Source organism: Opisthocomus hoazin, chromosome 6 (assembly GCF_030867145.1).
Source record: "Opisthocomus hoazin isolate bOpiHoa1 chromosome 6, bOpiHoa1.hap1, whole genome shotgun sequence".
Classification (NCBI taxonomy): Eukaryota; Metazoa; Chordata; class Aves; order Opisthocomiformes; family Opisthocomidae; genus Opisthocomus; species Opisthocomus hoazin.
Window position 1 is genome coordinate 39,729,908 of NC_134419.1, and position 18,755 is coordinate 39,748,662.

At 53.0% G+C, this 18,755-nt stretch overlaps 1 protein-coding gene across 4 annotated transcripts in view; it reads right to left on the minus strand.

Annotated features, from left to right (window-relative positions):
* Positions 1 to 2,820: 2,820 nt before the first annotated feature.
* LOC142361605 (uncharacterized) overlaps positions 2,821 to 18,755 on the minus strand; it is a 32,121-nt gene continuing 16,186 nt past the window's right edge. For all 4 annotated transcript variants that reach the window (XM_075422784.1, XM_075422783.1, XM_075422782.1 and 1 more), the window contains exons 3-9: positions 17,121 to 17,282; positions 14,095 to 14,281; positions 12,830 to 12,984; positions 11,635 to 11,661; positions 9,573 to 9,691; positions 5,595 to 5,714; positions 2,821 to 5,091 (exon numbers count right to left, since the gene is read on the minus strand). In XM_075422784.1, the coding sequence (XP_075278899.1) occupies positions 5,618 to 5,714; positions 9,573 to 9,691; positions 11,635 to 11,661; positions 12,830 to 12,984; positions 14,095 to 14,281; positions 17,121 to 17,282 (747 nt within the window). In that variant the 3' untranslated portion in view covers positions 2,821 to 5,091; positions 5,595 to 5,617. The remainder of the gene's footprint in view (positions 5,092 to 5,594; positions 5,715 to 9,572; positions 9,692 to 11,634; positions 11,662 to 12,829; positions 12,985 to 14,094; positions 14,282 to 17,120; positions 17,283 to 18,755) is intronic.

Here is an 18,755-nt window from a genome sequence, read left to right on the forward strand (position 1 = left end):
ATCCTGATGGCTGTGCAAGAGCTTCCCAAATGCTGTTTCTCTGACTCTTGCTTTCTGGCTATTCTTCTGCTCTGGCATTAATGTTAACCGTCTGCTGCTGTCAGGAGGGGGCCCTTCCCACGGCCTGGGGAGCTGCAGGCTGAGACAGGAGTGGTGCTGGGTGGTGTCTGCAGTGCTGTCAGTGGCTAACGTGGCCTGCAAAAGCACTTGCCTTGGCCCCTCAAACGCTGAGGAGTGCAGCAAAACAAACCAAAAGCAGATGCTGCAGCTGCTTCTCCTTTTGAGGATGCAGAGCTGGTATTTGGCTGCGGTGAGGAGCTGGGGTTTGCCCACTTGCCCCTCGGCTCACGTGGCAGGACTCAGAGGCAGGGATGGCAAAGCACTACAGAAATGGGCCTTCTTCATGATGCTGTACGTGAACCTGCCTCTCTTGCTCTGCAAACAAAAAAAGGCCGGGTGGGAATTTTTTTCTGGAGGATGAGAACAGGGAAACTTCATTCCAGCTGAAAAAAATCAAAGGACCTGGGTGGTTTGAACTTCAGGAAAAAATTCAAACTTGATTTAAAGATTAATCTTAAGCCTTTGGGTGAGACCAGACAGTTAGGAGTCTTCAAAGCTCTTGGATTAAAGCTAATTTGACGCCACTTTTGGCATAATGGTGCCATGGATGTGCCTTTTGGAGATGAGAAAAATTCCTGTTCTGAGCATCAGGAGCAGTTCGGTATGGTCAGTCACAGGAGGTGAGCAGGATCGTTCTCAGCATCCTGAGCAAAAACGGTCCAGCAAACCTCTCCTGATGGTGGCAAGGGAAAGGGGCTCCACCATGTCCTTCCTGCCCAGGCTGGGTGGGCTCTGGTGCTCGCACGGAGATCCCCTTGTAGCTGATGGGGTAGTCCTTGAGCAAGCATGCTTGAGGGGAAGGAAAACTTTCTCCTATTTTTATTTTCCCCACAGGCTTGATTAGAAATTCCCCCTGCTAAAGGGTGGGGGAGTCATCTTAATCAAACTGCTCAGGGGCCTTTACAAGGGGAAGAGCAGCTGATACGTAAGTGGAAGCAAAGAACTGAGCAGTATCTTGCTCGAGCTAGCAGTTATGGCTCTATTTTCTGCCAATATGGTGTGATTGGAAGGTGTTAACAGGGTGGGAGCTGCTTTTGAATTCCTTTCTCACCCCAACAAGAAGTTTTGGGAATCATCTTGCAGTGTTTTTATTTCTCTAGCAGATCTGCTCTTCCCTGCTACTTCCAGGACAACCACTGCTCTTGGGTTTTTGAAAGCAGGCAGGACTAATCGGGGGTGGGAAAAAAAGAAGACAGGGCTCCTCCCAGGGGTATGGTGGGAGGGTGGAGGATCAGAGGCTGGAGACAGCCTCAGCTGGAGGTGGGTCAGCCAGCCTCCTCCTTCAGGGGGTGCCCCTGGTCACTGAATGCCCTCTGACAGGTCTTCAGCAGCTGGCTGCAATGTTAATTAACTGGGCAATTAGAGGAGTGAGATGGCCCCCCCTCTTCAGTGTTCCAGGCAGGGTGCTCGGGCGCTGCTCCCACCCAGCTGCCTGTGCCAGCCAGGATCCGAGCCCCTTCCCACTGTTGCTGGAGTCCTCTCGTGCCTCTGTACGGCAGATGGGCAGATGAACGTATCTCCTCGGAGGGTTCAGGGGCTGGTGTGGAGGCTTCTGGGGCTACGGAAGGAGAGGGCCCTGCCCAGCTGCCCTCCATGGGCTTGCTGAACCCTCCCGAAGTGACAGGGAGCTGCGGGCACGGGTCCCCAGGGATCGGGTCCCTGCAGGGACCATCCATCTCCTGTGATGGACCCCGCTGCTCAGCGTGGGTGCGTGCAGCGGCACGCGGAGGTGGATGAGCAGAGAAGTGAGCCGAATCCCTTACCCGCTCTATGGAAAGTTGTCTTTGCCCAAGGCTGGCTATCTGGTCCCTGGCAGGACGGGAAGGGCACGAGCAGCGGTGGGATGCGAGCCGGCCGTGAAGCGCTTGCACAGGGCGAGGGCCCTTGCCCCGCTGTGCATCACCTCCTCTTCCCAGCCTGTTCTCCTCCATTAGCGGCTCTCATTGCTGCTTTCTTCTGCCATTTTCCCCCCTGCAGAAGTGTACCCTTTTCCTTCTACTTCACAGGTGGATTTCTGGCCACTTTCCCCCCCCCCCCTTAGCTCTCTACTTTCTTTAGCTGGGTCTCATTGGTGTTTCTCCTTTACTTTCTTGAGTAACTGCATGTGACTTCTTGTGTCACACCCTCTTTAGCTTCACTCCGCACTGCCTGGTTATACAGCTGAACTGAAGGTGTTGTGGGCTGCTGGAGGCACCGGCTCAGGCTCCTGTGGGAGAAGGAAAGTGGCTCTGTCCGCGAGGGTGCTGTGGGCGAAAGAGAAGCTGAGTCAAAGCAGCCCTGAGGCCAGCCAGCACCCATCAGCTGAGGCTGTTGTGCAGTGCTGCTAAGGAACCCAGGTTCTCAGAAGGAGAAACCCCAGTGCTGAGCACCAGCGTGCTTTCTCCCCGGCGCCTTCGCCCTCTCCTCCGGCAGTGGTGGGTGCTGCCCTGCCATGCCTGCCCGCTTTGGGAGCCAAGCCCAGCTGCAGCGCCCGGCGCAGGGCTGCCCAAAACCAGCATCCCACAGGCTCTCCTCACCTTCTGCATCGTTGGGAACAGCCTCCAAAGGACAAACTTGCTGCTTGGCCAGAGCTAAAGATGTTCTTCGAATCTTGGAGGTAACAATTCCTTTCTTGAGCAGCTATGCTCACCTGAAACCTTAAATGGATGGCGGTTGCTATACAGCAACCTAGGTGTTCATCAATAAAATAGCTGAAAGCAGTTATCATAATAGTGGTGCTTTTATTAAAGTTCTTATGCTTGTATTACAATGCTTCCCCGAGAGGAGAACTATACAGTATGTTACACATTATAAATATATTTATTTCTGGAAATACATGAATATATTTCATATAATGCTGTAATGACAGAGTGCTAGTTCATTTTAGTTTAAAATAAAAAAAATCCCAGTAAACCTATAATGTGAGGGCGGGGGGGGGGGAATACCAATTCATGATGCTATGTCTTAAAACACTTCAAATGCAGTTTGCACTGATTCACATTCTCTCCAGCTTGACAGACTGTAAGGATAATGGAGGGTGTAAGTTAATGCAGGATTTTAGTCCCCTGTATTTATGGAGATATACAGACTATTCACAGAATAATCGAGTTAAAAATCTTTCTAGCTTTGGACGAAGCTAGCAAGATGCACAGTGAATAACCAAGTCCCGCAGCAGCTACAGCTGAAACATTGAACGCAGCACCTACCCCAGGCTGCTCACTTAGAGTCAGCCCAGAGCATTTGGCTTTCATTGGGTGGGCTTTTGTAGGGGTTTGGTTTTTTTGTTTTTAGATGCTGAGTTAACAGTAACAATCCTTCTGAGTACTTGGAGAACCAGGCCTGGGCTGCTGCCTTCACTCACCCCTGCAAACCCCCGCTGCCCTGGGGTGCTTTGACTCTTGGAGGAGATCCTGCTCTGGCCCTGAGGACTCCAAGGGCTCCAGGTGAGCAAGGGGGAAGCGTCTGTCACCAAAAGGCGAAGCCTGCTGAGGCTGATCCGTTCCTGCCAGCTTCTCAAATCTTGGCTCCCAGGAAAGTTGGGGTTGGGGAGGGATTTTAAACAGCAATGGCTTGACTTATATTGTGATTTGGGGGGTGGAGCAGTCTTTTAACAAGAGGCAAGGTTGGTTTATTTAACTCTCCACATGCATTAATTACTGTGCTAGTGCCAGGAAGAGCTGGTGTGCAGAGACCACTGCGACCACAGGACCTTCAGCAGCGTGCGCTGCCTGTCCCTCAGGTCTGGAATCTGCTGGCATGTGGCAAGAAGGCAGCCACCAAGCATGGCTGTGGTGTGACAGTGGTGAGCGTGGCCCGAAGGAGAGCGGCTTATGACGGATGAATGTATTTGAACAGCTCTCCTACATCTTCAAATCAAAGAGCAGCACGTGGTATGTTCTCCCAACCTTTCCTTTGGGCAGACTACTCCATGCTTTAATATATTTCATAATCTCATTCCCTTGTGTCTAGTTATGATCCTTCTCACCCTGCTAAATTAATTAGTTTCTATCTTTCAGGTATGTGCCTCTCAAATATTTTGAATAGTTTTTCCCTCCCGCCTCTTCCCAGCAGAGCGAGCACAGGCTGAGCCGTACGGCAGCACGACTGCCCCATCCACGCAGCTGGAGGGCTTACCTTGGGACTTCAAAGTAGGAACTGAAGCCTGGTACCCCCCAAAAAGACCATCAGCACAGGAGCTGGCCTGCCTGGTGCAGCTGAGGTGCAGGGGGGTTGGACTGGGTGATCTCCAGAGGACCCTCCTGCCATGCTGGGATGCCCATGGTGCCCCTTGCTCGGGTCTCTGCAGCGAGCCTGCATGATGCCAGCTCCTGCACAGAAGGAGCCAGCCCCCATGGGCTCTGAAGCTAGTGGTGGATTCAGGAACAGCCTCGTAGGAAGCCTTGGATGGACTTGAATTTTCCTGCTGGATTCCGGTGAAGCAGCACAGCTGGCCAGATGCTGCTCCGGAAGGAGGAGCTGTGCTGGGAACAAGCAGAGCCCACAGCTCAACACCCCTGGCACCTTCCAACAGCCCCTTCGGTGCCCGGTAAGGAGCCCCGGGCACGCTTCTAGATGCTGCTGTGTCCCATAAAGCTTAAGTTTATCGCAGCTGGAGAACGTCCCCCAGAAAGCAAGGATAATTTAAAAGCTTCAGTGTTTCAGGTAATTCTGTTCCTAACCCAGAGAGGAGCAGGAATTTCCAAATCTTCCTTAAAAATCTCTGTTGGTGATGTTGCCAAGATGCTAACAGCTGTTTTTTTTTTTTTTTTTCTTCTATGGCTTGACTTTTGTAAGTACAGTCCAGATTCAGGAGTGCAGCCGTGCGTAGCCGAGCACGCATCTGTCCACAGACTATTCTCAACCTCCCCCTTCCCTCTTCCCCTTCCTGTGCTCCCATTGGAGTTGCTCTGTGGACAACCGTAGGACGCAGGTCTCACAAAGTAACCCGGGGCTCATCGGTGTCGTGTCCATCAGTGTTCCCCCTCTGCCTTCCTGAAACGGAAATGGGCAGCGAACAGGAGATCAGCAGAGGTTCCTCTGCGGTTAACCGGTGGGAGCGGAGGCTGGGGCGGTGGGAGCGGAGCCTGGGCCCGCTTCTCTTTTAGTCTCGATGATGGGTAGAGGGTCTCTTTCCCACGACATCTGGCTGCTTGTTGGTGGGGAGGCTTTTGGCTGACCGCAGGTGAGTGAATTTGCTGCTGTGCTTCTTGTAAACAGGCTGCATGAAGCAGCCTCTCTGGCACCAGATGCCTTTCAACTGCGGGCTGGTGGGGTGGCTTGTTTTTTTTTGAGAAAGTGAGGGACTATTAAAACAAAGGTATACGGATCAGTCCTCAACTGGCATAAATCCGTATAATCTGAACTTCAAAAATCTGACCTGTTCCTGTCTCTGCGTGCTGGAGCACATCTGGGTGAAGGAAGAGGACTGTCCCATTTGTGGGCTGAGACAAGGCAAAAAAACCCCAAAGAAACACATGCTGCTTTACTTCTTTTACCTTGTTCCATTTGACTTGGGTCATCAGAAAGGCCAGATGTTTTCATTCTTCGTGTTTTGCCCCAGAACGATCATGGAGTTCCTCTCAGTTTTCCTCAGCTCCGAAGACACAATCTCTGGCCTTAACAAAATGGAAACAGAGAATTAGTTGACAGCAGTCAGAACGCCTGGCTGGGTTTTCAGCACGAGCAGGCTCTGCGGGTGTGCCCAACGTCCACGCCGCACCCGGAGCCACGTCCCTCTTTCCAGTCTGGAGCTCTGAAAGGGATGCTGGCCAAATACTCGGGGCAGCGTCCCCCTCTCTGGTTTGGAGCTCTGAAACGGATGCTGGGCAAACACTTGGGGCAGCATCAAAATCGAAAAGAGCCGCAACACGCAGCGCTTGGCACGGAGTCACAGCGTAATGGATGGACACCAACATCGGTTGAGAGCAACGGGTGTTTTTCTGCCTGGCTGGAAGTGAGGGGGAGCGACTGGTGGGTGAACGTCACAGGGAAGTTAAAAATTCTGGCCTGAAGTTGGAAATGAAATATTAGGAAGAACAACCCTAAGCTAGGTGCTGTCTCCAGATAAATGTTTTGTTTGTTATTTATTATAAAATATATATAATATATATGTAAAACAGCTGCTGTGTAAGAAAGGAAAGCTGTAGTTTTGGTTTTTTTCTAATGTGATATTTCAAAGCTGCCTACAGACAATACAGGGCTAATAGCCATTTTGAATAATAGCAGCTATTTACTTCCGACCCCTGATTTGAACAATTTTTCAACTCAGGGTCCTGATATCCTTACCATGAAGGGTGCCAGGATGCCATTGCCCAGAGCTCCCCAGATTTGAGCCTGCCCTGGAGAGGGCTGGGGACAGGGTCAGACAAGCTCCAGAGCACAACTGCCCGCACTGTGATCCTGCCTCCCTCTCTGCCCAGGCTGGAAGCAGGGCTGGGCCGCTCGGCTTCCCGGCAGCCCCCGCAGTGAGCGGCAGGGGCTGTACTTCCTGTCTGTCTGTCCTCAAAGGGAGCTAGGGAAAGCAAGGAAAAAAGACCTGACCCCAGATTTCTGGGGACCATTCACACATTTTATCATGTCAGGTGGAGCGGCAGCGTGCAGGCGCTAACCTGATCGCGGCAGGCTCCAGTTGAGCTGGCAGCCCAGGCTGGCGTCTTGCCTCACTGCTCGAAGCAGCATCACAATAATTTTTTTAACAAGGGCGAGTATCTGAGCGTATGATGCTCCACTATCATCTGAGAACATTCTTCTGTAGCCAAAACCAGTCACCGTGGAAAGGCAAAAAGCTCTTGCCTTGGGAGGTGTCTGAGCTGGAATGAAGTCCCTAGCTCTTTGCGGAGGGAGCGTTCTGCAACGATTTGGGGAAGAAATCTGCTTTTCCTGCCACAGGTCAGACCCAAGTCCAGGTGCTGCTTAAGCTCGCAGCACCAGGATGAAGTCATTCATCAGCCTGGTCTGGCCCTTTGCACAAAACAGATGTTGCTTTGCGGGAGTAAACGTACTAGCAGGAAAAAGAAAATGAAATGAAAACCGGAGCCTGTTTAGAACAATCTACGGCGAACCACAGACTCTTGTGCCAGTATGTTTACCTTGGCAGGCCCCGCTTTCTCCCACTGGAAGAAATGCGTTCTCGCTCTACTACGAGAATTCTTTTGTAGATGTTTAATAAAAAAAAAAGAGAAAAGAAAAACAAAACAACGGCCCCGGAGCAGATCATTCATCATATGCGGAGTGGGAGCATGAAAGGGGATTTGCTTTGACCTAGTTACAAAAACAAAAACACAGAGACTTGCTCTGATTGCCCAAATGGCTCAAGTGGGACTGGGTGTCAAAAGCAACACGTCCTTGCTTCCCTGGGAACCATATGTTAATACCTGTACCAGTTCAAGACCTTGGGAGATGTCTCGGAGCCCAAGGAAGCCCGGGTAAGCAAAAGCCAGCCAACTCCATACGCCTGCATGTACAAACAGGACCAGGAGCCAGGACAAACACATTTCACAAAGTCTAACAAAGACGGTGGCTTTAAATGCTGAGAGCATCGGGGCTTCAACAGTTGCTCTGCCAAGAGCCGCAGGCAAGCGGGACTTTCCTGCTCTACTGTACCAGGACGGCTGTGGGAAGGGCCTGGCTTTCTGTCCAGCACCGTCTGCAGGGCTGGCGTTGATCCACTAAGCCTAAATTTTTTATTTCAGAGGGGTTTGAGGGCAGCAACGTATCCAAAACACCACGGGAACCAGGTGCCCAGCTATCCCCAGCAGCAGTGCGAAGCCCAGCGCATTGCTGTTGCAGGATGTAGGGTAAAAAGAGCAAGAGCAGATACGGACAGGGCTGGGGAATCGGAGCTAGGAAGCAGGACGAGGGGAAACGGAGGGAGATAAGGGGCATGAGTGGAGGCAAGGGTTTGATGTCGATACGTGGGAGAAGAACGTTAGCGGAAGAAAAGCGAAGGCTGTTCATCAGCTCCAGAAAGCAGCCTGAAAAAAAAAATCAGCGTACGAGATCTCTGCGGCTGCCTGCTCCCAGCCAGGTAAAACATCACCCATTCAGCGCCTCGCTGCCCAGCGTTCCCCTGGCAGTAGCAGCTGCCCAGCGTACGCGTGAACGTAGCACGAGCTCTTTCTGCCGGGCTGGCCCTTCGCTGGCAGCACGGTGAGGCGGCCGGCCGAGGACCCAGCCTGCAGCTCGCCCGCAGGGAGCACGGGCAGCGTCCGCCGCGCCGCAGGGCAAGGGCTTGGCTGAAGCCCAGATCAAGCCCCGCTCCTGCTCGGGTTTAGAGCGAAGGTTCAGGAGAGTTTGTATTTTTTTCCCCAGCTGGTTCACCATCTATTTTAAGTGGAACTGTTTGATCTCCTTCTGCTTTGTGTTTCTTTCGGTTTCCCAAACAATAGGAGGAAGCTCGCCTGTTACGTGCGCTTGGGCCCCAACCAAGCTTTTCCCAGCTGGAAAAATCACTCCATGAACTACAGAGGGGTGGGTTTTTTTTTTCCCAGGTGTAATTACAAGATTCCCAGTTCCCTGATGCATTCTGTAAGGTAGGTACAGGCTGTCTAAGGGGAACAATGGGACATTCCTGAGTGCTTAAGCAACTGCTGTTTCCCCACCATCACCCCCTCTAAAGCCTGAGGAGCTCTGAGCACATCTGAGCTGTTCTGCACAAGGCTACCGAGACCTCAGCTGGAAAAACACAGGGCGGTGTGCGGCTCCGTGCAGTGCCCCTGCTCTGGGGAGTGAGGTACCCAGGCTCTCGCTGTTACCCGATCGCGTGCAGAAACTCCCCAAATCCACCGGGCCAGCTGGGATGACGTGGCAAGGGCACGGGGAATGTCTGCGTGAGGGGTAGCTGGCAGCGCTGCCATCCCCTTGGACAGAGACACCGTGCAGCTCAGCGGCCAGACCGTGACTAGCCTGGGAGACAAACGTGCCCAAGGGACCAGCACGGATCTTTCAGTAGAGATGAGACCTCGTGCTTGACCCAAATGTTCATGGACGGCATCGAGCAGGTCCCAGCCACGAGCACACGCTCAGCAAACTTCATCTCCCCTTCCTCTGACGGCAAACCTTCCAGCTGACCCCAACTGTCCCACCCCCCTCACGTCAGATGCAATACGGGTTGCTGTTCTACCGGCTGAATGGTGTGAAGGTGGGTAGAGGGGAGCACTAACCCAGACTGTCATGTTTAGGAGGGCACAGAAAGACAAATAAGTCGGCTGTAGAATGGCTCTGGCTAATTGTCAACATCCCCTTGCCCTGCTGGGGATAAGCACCTTCTTTTAAGTTCCCGTTAGTTATTCTCATGCAGGTAATGTTATCCAGTTGGGATCCTGGAGCACTGGGCACGAAGGAAGCAAATGGCTGTGCTGGCCAGGACCACCACATACCACAGAGAGAAGGTGAGGAGAGGTCTTGTCTGGCCAGCAACAACCAGAGGTAAATCTCCCAACACCAAGTGAAAGTCTCCCGCAGCTCCGTCTCACCTGTACAGCTGCGGGCAGGACCTCTTCAGAGCAGCGGAGGACAGCCCCAGCTTGTTCTGGTTTCTCAGCCGTGTCTTCCTCATCAGGTCCCTCATCCTCCCCCAAGCGTGGCTCTCGCCCTAGGGAGCAAAAAGAAACCACCACTTCAAGGACCAGGGGCTCGCTGCTTGCAGACCTCACCTGGCCAGCACGCGATGCTTTGGGCTACTCCGGGGCGGCAGGAAGAGAGGAGCTGCTTTATTTCGGACAGGTAAGAGCCAGGTCCCACAAAAGTATTTTTCCACCCCGCAATGATGCCCGGTGGCCAACCTGTATGGGACGCAATGAGGCAGGATGGATCAACAGAATCACACAGAATCCCAGCATGGTCAGGGTTGGCAGGGACCTCTGTGGGTCACACAGCCCAACCCCCTGCCCAAGCAGGGTCACCCAGAGCAGGCTGCACAGGACCACGTCCAGGCGGGGCTGGAATTCATCTCCAGAGAAGGAGACTCCACAGCCTCCCTGGGCAGCCTGGGCCAGTGCTCCATCACCCTCAGAGGGAAGAAGTTCTTCCTCATGTTCAGAGGGAACTTCCTCTGCTTCAGTTTGTGCCCGCTGCCCCTTGTCCTGTCGCTGGGCACCACTGGAAAGAGTCTGGCCCCATCCTCCTGACCCCCACCCTGCAGATATTTATTGGCATTTATTAGGTCCCCTCTCAGCCTTCTCTTCTCCAGGCTGAACAAGCCCAGCTCCCTCAGCCTCTCCTCGCAGGAGAGATGCTCCAGCCCCCTCATCATCCTTGTAGCCCTCCGCTGGACTCTCTCCAGTAGCTCTTCATCTTTCTTGAACTGGGGAGCCCAGAACTGGACAGAGTACTCCATATGGGGCCTCACTAGGGCAGTGTAGAGGGGAAGGAGAACCTCCCTTGACCTGCTGGCCGCATCCCTTCTGTATTTTGTTTGGTCCCGTTTCGGTGTCTGGGACCCTGCTCCTTCTGACTTCAGGTTCTCCAAGCGAGGACTCGCCACTGAGTAGCTGCCCGCAGTCACGTTTTACCTGTTTTACCCCATTGTTATACCATGCTAAAGACCGGTTGGGTTTCCTACCTACTCGCAAGCACCCAGGGGGACCTTCGCAACAAAAACAACCCGAAAAAGCAGTTGGACTCCCTGCTCCTTTCTGTCAGGCCCGGTGCTTTGGTGTCAGCCCTTGTCAAGGTGGCGACAACTTTTGTGGACCGTCAATTAGCAGAGATCAAGCCTTTGTTTCCCTGTCACGTCCGCAAGCCCCAGCTGCTGGGGACTGCCATTTGAAATGCTAATGGAGATTATCAGGAGGTCAGGGAGCCTAAGGGGGCCCTCCCTAATTCTGTCCTCTCCGGGCTGAGCTCATCGGGGCTCGGGAACCGAAAAGGAGCCACGCATCAAAAAATTGCGTGTTTTTTTGCTACATTGTTTTAAGCTTCCTAAAGGAATGGCTGGAAAACCTTGGGAACAGAATGGAGAAGATCGTTCCCCAGGACTAGTGTCACGGGGAGAGGCGATTCCCGTTTCAGCGAGGTTCTCAAACCACTGCCAGGTCCAGGCAGAGCCTGTTGCCATCATTCCGCTTTCAGTTCCAAACTCTGCGTGCGGTCATGGGCACAGCTCAAAACCGCGACGCCAGCAGCTGCGCTACTGAGTTAATTGCCTGTAAGTGAGGCCACCTACTCGTGGAAACACCAAACCCTTGTGTTCACTACTGGGATGGATGTGCGCTGCGGTGGGGTTTTGGAAGCTTCCGCAGCCGGTCCCTCCCTGTGCCGGTGTCGTCCCAGAAAAGTGAGCGCTGCTGACGCCACGGACAGCCCCAGCAGCTGCCTGTTCCCGAAGGCTGGGTAGCTGGTGTCTGCGCCGGGAGGGGAGGAGAACAACGGACAACGTGCAGTAATTCGCAATACTTGTGGGTCCGTTGCTCTGATAGTAAGCTTTGGGGGGGTCGGCGAACCTCTCTTGTTCGTGTATAATCCTGTGCACGGCAGGGGCCTGCTCCGCGATAACGCAGGTACAAATTCAATGTGTTCTGTGAAGGCAGTACATACCGAGGTGTTCTTGCCGACGTCCAGACCCTAAAAACCAAAGACAGACTGGTAAACAACAAGACAAGTGAGACCATCAGTGCTGGGAACAGGCTGGGCTCTGTTCTCAGCTCTGCCCAGGAGTCCACCCGTAGCCTTGGTCAAGCCCCTCATCTCTTTACAATTCAGTCCCTCACGTGTGTGATAACCCCTTCCTTCCTCCTCCACCTCTCGCCTCTCCTTTGCGTTTAGACTGCCCGTTCCCAGGTACAGCACTAGCAGCCTGGGGACCAACGCAGCCGGACTCCCATGCAGAACCTGCGCTGCACAAGTAAACGGGGTATTGCATGCTCGGGGTACAAAAGTGACACTACTGAGGTGTGGTGTAACAAGAGAGCATGAGGATTCAGTTCAGAGAGTGCAGATCTTGATTCTGCAGGCCTGTGAAGTCATTGGCGCTTCCCACGTGCTTAAAATAACGCTCGTGCTCCAGAAGCCAGCCAGACAGGAGCCGGAGCGCGGAGCACCTTTCGGGCTTCAGCCTTGATTTGGTTTCTGAAGTTCATCAAAGCCTTTGCGACCTATTTGCAACTTTGGGGTGCAAATTTCACGAGAAGGTCTTTCCCGTGAGAGACCTACCCCTTCCTCTTTCCTGTCGGGCTGGGAATACTCTGATTAGAGCCTCTGCCCTGGCATTTCAGCGCTGCCGATCCCCACCGGAACCTGAAAGTGCTGAGGCCATAAACAATGGGAAAGTGAGGGAGAGGAAAAGCCATTCGTCCTGGCTCCCTTGGACTTCAGCGCCGCGGCTTCCCTGAAGCACACTCTGGGGACTGGAGCCGACTGCGCTGGCAGGCTGCCAGCCTGGCGATGGGTGCTGCCAGCGGAGGACTGACCCGCTGGAATTTTTATATGCGGTAATCAGCGTGTGCTCGGTTTAATCTCGCTAGCGGCGGGAGGGAGGATGCTTATGACAGAGTTCACACGCTGAGTTATCTGGAGACGGCGAGGGCTGCTGTGCAGTGCTCCTCTCCCCTGCACCAGTGCTCTGTTTGTGCCTTTCCTGGCATCAACACAGAGCCATCGTCTTCCTTACAGGCACGGAGCAGACAGGGTTGGCTTGTCCTCCCAGCACCCCGCTCCGCTCTGCCCACGCAGAACTTCTCCCTGCTTCTCCCACGGGTCCCACCCGGGGTCTGGCTCCGAGCTTACCACTCACCTTTCTTACCGCAGCGTCCCTGAACGGAAAACCCTGTCCCTCAGCCGTGCTGCCACGTTCTCGGAACTCATTCTCCTTGTTGTTCCTGTTGTTTGAGGACCTCCTGAGCCCTGCTGTCGGCTGGCTGTGTCCCAATTCCGGGTACCTCTCACTTCCTGCAACGAAACGCAAGGACTCACTCACATTTCCCAGCAGTGTCCAGCTCAGACGGCCTCTGGGCAGCACTGCCAGCAAGCTGTGACTCCAGATGGGATGAGACACAGAAGGACTTAATGGTGGGATGAGACCACATGTGTTTTCATGCCACACTTCAGTGGAAAGAAGGTAAATGCTCCAATAAATTGCCCGACCACTGCAGACTGTCTAATGCCTTCCTCATGGTCTTATTCTCCTTCCAGGTCTGCTCTGAAGCTGCCAGGAAAGAGCATTTCTGAGCCTCAGCACTCGAGATCCCAAAGGCCGTTACGCCCTGACTCCATCCTGCCGGGCAGCGCGCTGGTGCTCTGCGTCTCACCAGGTCTTAGAGGCAGGCTGAAGGCCAAGGTTTGAAACCAACCCATCAGCCTTGCTTAGTGGGCTGCTTCGCATCTAACATGGGATCCAGACTTTTCGGCTGGCTTTGTCCATCAGCAGGCTGAGCCCAGTCTTTCTCAGCCTTCTGGAAAAGTCGGTCTCTGGATCCAAGCTTTGCAGCTGGCGCTTGTTTCCACTCGGTCTACAGAATAAGTCATTCTCCAGGAATGCGTTCTGTGCCTGCTCGAGAGGGTATGAGGCTAGTAACAGGCATGAGGCTTCCCACCTTGGATCAAGTCCTACCTCGGCTGGGGGGATTTTAAAGCCACGTGGAGGGGCTCCATGAACGGACCCATTCAGGCACACTAATTTTCCAAAAGAGTTATAATTAGAGTTGTTATTAATAGCTATAGTTATAATAGTAGTAATCTATTAGTAATAGTAATAATCTATAATTAGAATTATTAAAAAGAGTTATAGAAAGCATTTTATAATGCATTTGTCCAAATCTTTGTAGCCACAGCTGCAGAGCAAAAAGTCCTGCCTCACAGGCGTGAAGAAGCAAGCGTTAAAATCCCAGCTGTGGACCGAGCGTTTTAAACGCATCTCTTAGCTTTCCAGCTACGGTGTCACCCCCCTAACACCTTGCTCTGTTCCCATCTGTCTGTCCTAGGGGAAAGGAGGTTGCTGGTCCGATTATTTCACCCAGCTGGCGGCAAGCAGGAGGGCAGGTTGGAGGTATTTGAACTCACCATGGCGGTTGCTCAGCTTTTCGGCGTTCACTCCTATTTCTGGGATGATGGAGAGGTCAGAAGGGTTTCCAGTCTGAACCAAGAGGCTGTGAGGTCTGCTCCGCCCAGCGAAAAGCGTCTTCGCGTCTCGGTACGAGCTGAGGAAGGCACCGGCGGCTCCACAGGAGCAATGCTGCAGAAGGTACTCCTACGTCAGACAAGAAGAAATTATGCAGACTCGCAGGCTGCGATGGCCCCAGCTAACCAGGCGGTGCGGTGGTACGGACACATTGCGATCATTCCAGCCTTGTCCGGAGACCCAGCAGAACCCAGACAAATGATTTCATTCTCTAAAAGGCTGAGGAGCCTGGCCTTGGTAATGTAGATTTTTTTTCATGGGTTCGCTGGTGTTTAACTGCTATGAGACATTTACTTTTCCTAGTTATCCTATTTACCTCAAGAAGCTCCAAATTAAAAGAAAATGCAGTGCCTCTAAAACTGAGGAGACCACCTAAGGCACTGATGTGTTGCTCATGGTTTTTATTTCTATTAAGTAGTTGCTCCTTGAGGAGGAGAAGTGGTTTCTGTGTTCTAGGGATTACTCGGAGACCTGTGCTCTTGCACAAGCGTTCAGGCTCTCCATTTAATTGGCTTGGTGTCCTGCGTATGTTGGGCGCACAAGTAGGACGTACGCTCCCTGCTTTTTTAAGATTTTTCATTCCATGTAAGACCCAGGTACATGGTTTACTGGTGGCCGTGGCCGTGTTAGGTTTACAGTTGGGCTCGATGATCTGAAAGGTCTTTCCCAACCTAAATGATTCTGCGACTCTGTGATACTCAGCATCTTTTGGGTTTGTTTCCCTGAAGGAACTGAATACGTGTCTAAACCCAGAGCTGCTCAGCTAAAGCATTCCTGTAAATAAACAGACCGGTTGTAACAGCGACTCGCATTTTACGATAATGTTATTTGTTTCGGAAAGCGCGCAGACAATAGTATCTCATATTTTCATTGATGCGACGATTTTCTACGTCGCCCAAGAGTTTAGCAGGGCAGGAAGCAAGGAGAGCTTTATCCAGCTGCAGGGGAAAGGGAACCAAACTGTTTGTTGGTGTTGGAACCACAGGCCAACGCCAGCTCGGCGCCTCCGGAGACCCCCGAGCGATGGACAGCTTTCATGCACCATCTCCTCTGGGCGCGCTGCCGCAGCAACGCGGCGCTTTGCAGCACCTGCACCTTGGGGGCTGCTTTGAAAATCTGATGGAAGGTGCTGCTTTTGGCCCAGGGTGTTAAAGATTGCCCTGTAAAGCAAAGGAGGTGGAGTAACCGTGTTCCCTTTGCGTCCCAGGACCGAAAGGTCAGCAGTCTCTGTGGTGATGTCTGTACAGCTTTCAAGAACAGCGCTGGGAACACTGGCCATGCCCCATCCTCATGACCAGCTCTTAACAGCACGCTAACCCATCTCTGCTCTGAGGGTTGTGTCCTCCCTAACCATGTCTGGGGCACGGAAACCTTTCCACGCTCAGAGGCCACACGGAGAGTGGGCACAGCTGGAAAGCAGCCTCAGGACACCCTCCAAAACGCGATGAGGACAGCAACCTCCACGTCTCGTGGCACAGGGGTAGCAGTGCTCCTCTTCCATACAGAGAGGCTGCGACTCCGAAGAGGAGGAGCACGACGGGGAGCTGCTCGGGTACGGGAGGTGCAGGCACCCCAGAGCGAGCACCCAGTTTCATAGAGCACACTGCAAGCGCTGCACGTTACATCTGGGGGTCCAGCTCCCCACTGAACAGTACGGGACGAACGTGGCTGACGAGGCACTGCTGAGAGAGCTTGGAAACTACCAAAAAGATCAAAGTTTCAAATATTTCAATGAAAGCACGGTGCCTTTCATTCCCGCGGGAGCTGGGGAGGAGGGGGCACATGCACCAGATGAGGATCTGACCCTGAATTTGCGGCTTGGAAGAGTTACTTTGAGCAATGACTCAGAGTTGTAAAGCTTCAGGAAATGTGTTAACAATCCCCAGGCTCTACGTAGGAGGCTGCATTCCTCTCAGCGTGAGAGATGGGTCCATGAAAACAACGGGCCATGCTGCTTTGCAACCTGACTCACCACTTGGCTTTGGCTCTGAGGAGGAGTCGGTCACCTACGGCAGATCCAGTCCCAGCAGGTGGGAGACCAGCTCCGGGGGGGGGTCGGAATGACTGCTGTCGGGAGAATAAAAGACTCACCGCAGCACGGCTGGGGAGAAACAGCTGAATGTGGCAAACCCCTTCTGTGCCTTCGTGGGGTGGTAAAATAAACAGTAAAGGGAGGGGAGGAAAGGAGCTGGGAACCTGGTGCGATGGCCAAAGAAAAAGGACTGGGAAGCAGAGATGGGGTAGAGCCAGACAAAATACGCAGGGGCTAAAAAATGCTGCTTGGGAGGACGCTGAAATGATTTGCAAATTTCAGTCAAACTCCCCAGCTAGCGCTGGCTGATAAAAACAAGACAACGGGGAACGCGGACATGTTTCATGCCAGCGATCCTTCATTTGGCAGCTCCGAAGCCCCGGAGGGGAAAGAGCACGGGGCTGGGTGGTGGTGCCACTGCTTCTCTTGTGGGGAAATTCTGCGATTTTTGCCAGTTTGACGCCAGAAGGAAAAGAAAGTGCTTTTAATTCGAAACACAACTGCGAAGGAGGTCCATGGAAATGTTGTGCTTTGATTGCATTGACAGGGGAAGATTGTGTTCTTGGGAAGTTTTCAGCTGTAGAGAAGCAAAAGTGACCAACTCCAAGCTGGCCATTGCACGAGCGGGATCATTTTTAACACAACAGATGCAAGCGCGTGGTAGCTATGGCATCTAGGAAACAAAACTGAACAAGAACAGAAACTCAAGCCCTCCTCTAAGGGAAGCTGAGTTTGCCATGGTGTGTGAGGGCTCCCTGAAGACCACAGCACCCAGCCCAAGTGGGTTAATTAGCATCTTCCCTCAGACAGACTCGGAACTTTCCATCTGGGCCCAGAGTACACCATTTAATGGAAGACACCATGGTGTCTGCTCACCTCTCTTAGCTGGCTCATCTTCTGCTCTTTCTGCAAGCTGCACACTTGCCTTTGGAGACGCAGGTTGTGCTCCTGCAGCTGCCCGATCTTCTCAATCAGTTGACAGATGTGTTCCAGGTACCCCAGACCAGATCCCAGGGCTTTGCTGTTGCCTTGGTTCACCTGCAATGACAACACAGTTTGGACCACAGAGTAACAGCAGAGCAATCCTTACCAGCAGTCACGAGCCCGGCGCGCTCCTTACAGCCGGGTGGGCTCTGGTGAAGATCCTCGGGCTTCCTCTGGCCAGGGGCTGTGGTTAGAGCCAGATCCGAGCTACAGCGTTGCTTGCTCACAGCTCTTTTCTGGGCTACCCAGAAGGGTGCTCCGTCAGAGGGACTCTTCTGACTGATCACAGGCTGACATGCAGGAAAACCTCGTGATGGCCCATTTCTAGATCCACCTCCCAAGCTTATGTCCTTTTTTCTTTTTTTTTTTTAATTTTTTTTATTTATTTTTGTCTTTTACTGGCTGTAGCACCCTTACAGACAGCAGGACTATGTTTGCATAGATGGCTGGGTTAGTACGGCTCATTTAGCCCACAGCCCTCAGTGTAAGTCACACTTCTGGGGCTGAGCTTGGCTCCTACCCGAGGGCACGTATCTGCAGGTTGCAGCGATTGGTGGCTTTGTGACCAACCTGGGGGTACGTTTTGTCCGCCTTTGGCGATCTGCAACCGTTACAGCACAGCTCGCTCGGACCCTCCTCACCGTGGGCCAGTGAAAGGGCCACGGGTCTGAACCAAGCTGGAAGAAGGTCTTCCCACCGGTCTTTAGCTGATCCCAGCTCACATCCCTGCCACTGCCTTCTCAGTCTCATCTCACCTTGGAGATGCCTGCGGGATCAAGGGTGAAGCTTGCTGCCCGGCTGCGGCAGGGTGCTCCGCACCACTGGTCCCTCCCCACCCAGGACCGCTGCTCAGCCCAGGGTAACGTCGGGGACGGGCAGCAATCCCGCGGCGGAGGGATGGCAGCGGTGCTTCCCGGCCTCCGGCCCCACACCTCACCGTTTCTGGCCCCGGGACGGCCCCACGCCCAGCACCGATCCCCTCCGGCGCCGGGAGCGGGCTCTGCCGAGGGTGCTGCGAACAAACACACGCAGAGGCTCGCTCCCGCCTCGGCGCTCCCCGCTGATGCGCGTGTGATATCAGTAGGTAAAATAAGCCTCGGTCTTTACAAAAGCAGCCCTCCAAGTTTATCTTACTTCAAAAAATAAGTTCCCCCTACAAAAGCAGGAAGCGTACTCTGTCTCCTTTCCCACAACAATCGACGTTTCTGGGGAAATGCCAGGCTTGGGACTCTTCCTGTCCTTTCATTATGTCAGAAAGCTCATGGTGTGTTCAAAAAATAATCAACATTCGGATTTACTTCTTCTTAAACAAATGATGGTACAATGTTATTTATAAACAGGTACTATTATGTCCAGATGTTTTTGTGTCGGAGGCTGGGACAGAGGTCACATGAAATCATATGAAAAACTGTGATGGCTGTAAGCCAGCCAGTCATTCACACTCATGATTTTTATTTTCCTCCTGGGCAGAGCCTGCAGAGGTGGTGGCAAGGCGAAGGCTGCTCAGCCCTAAGGCTGAGTCCTTAC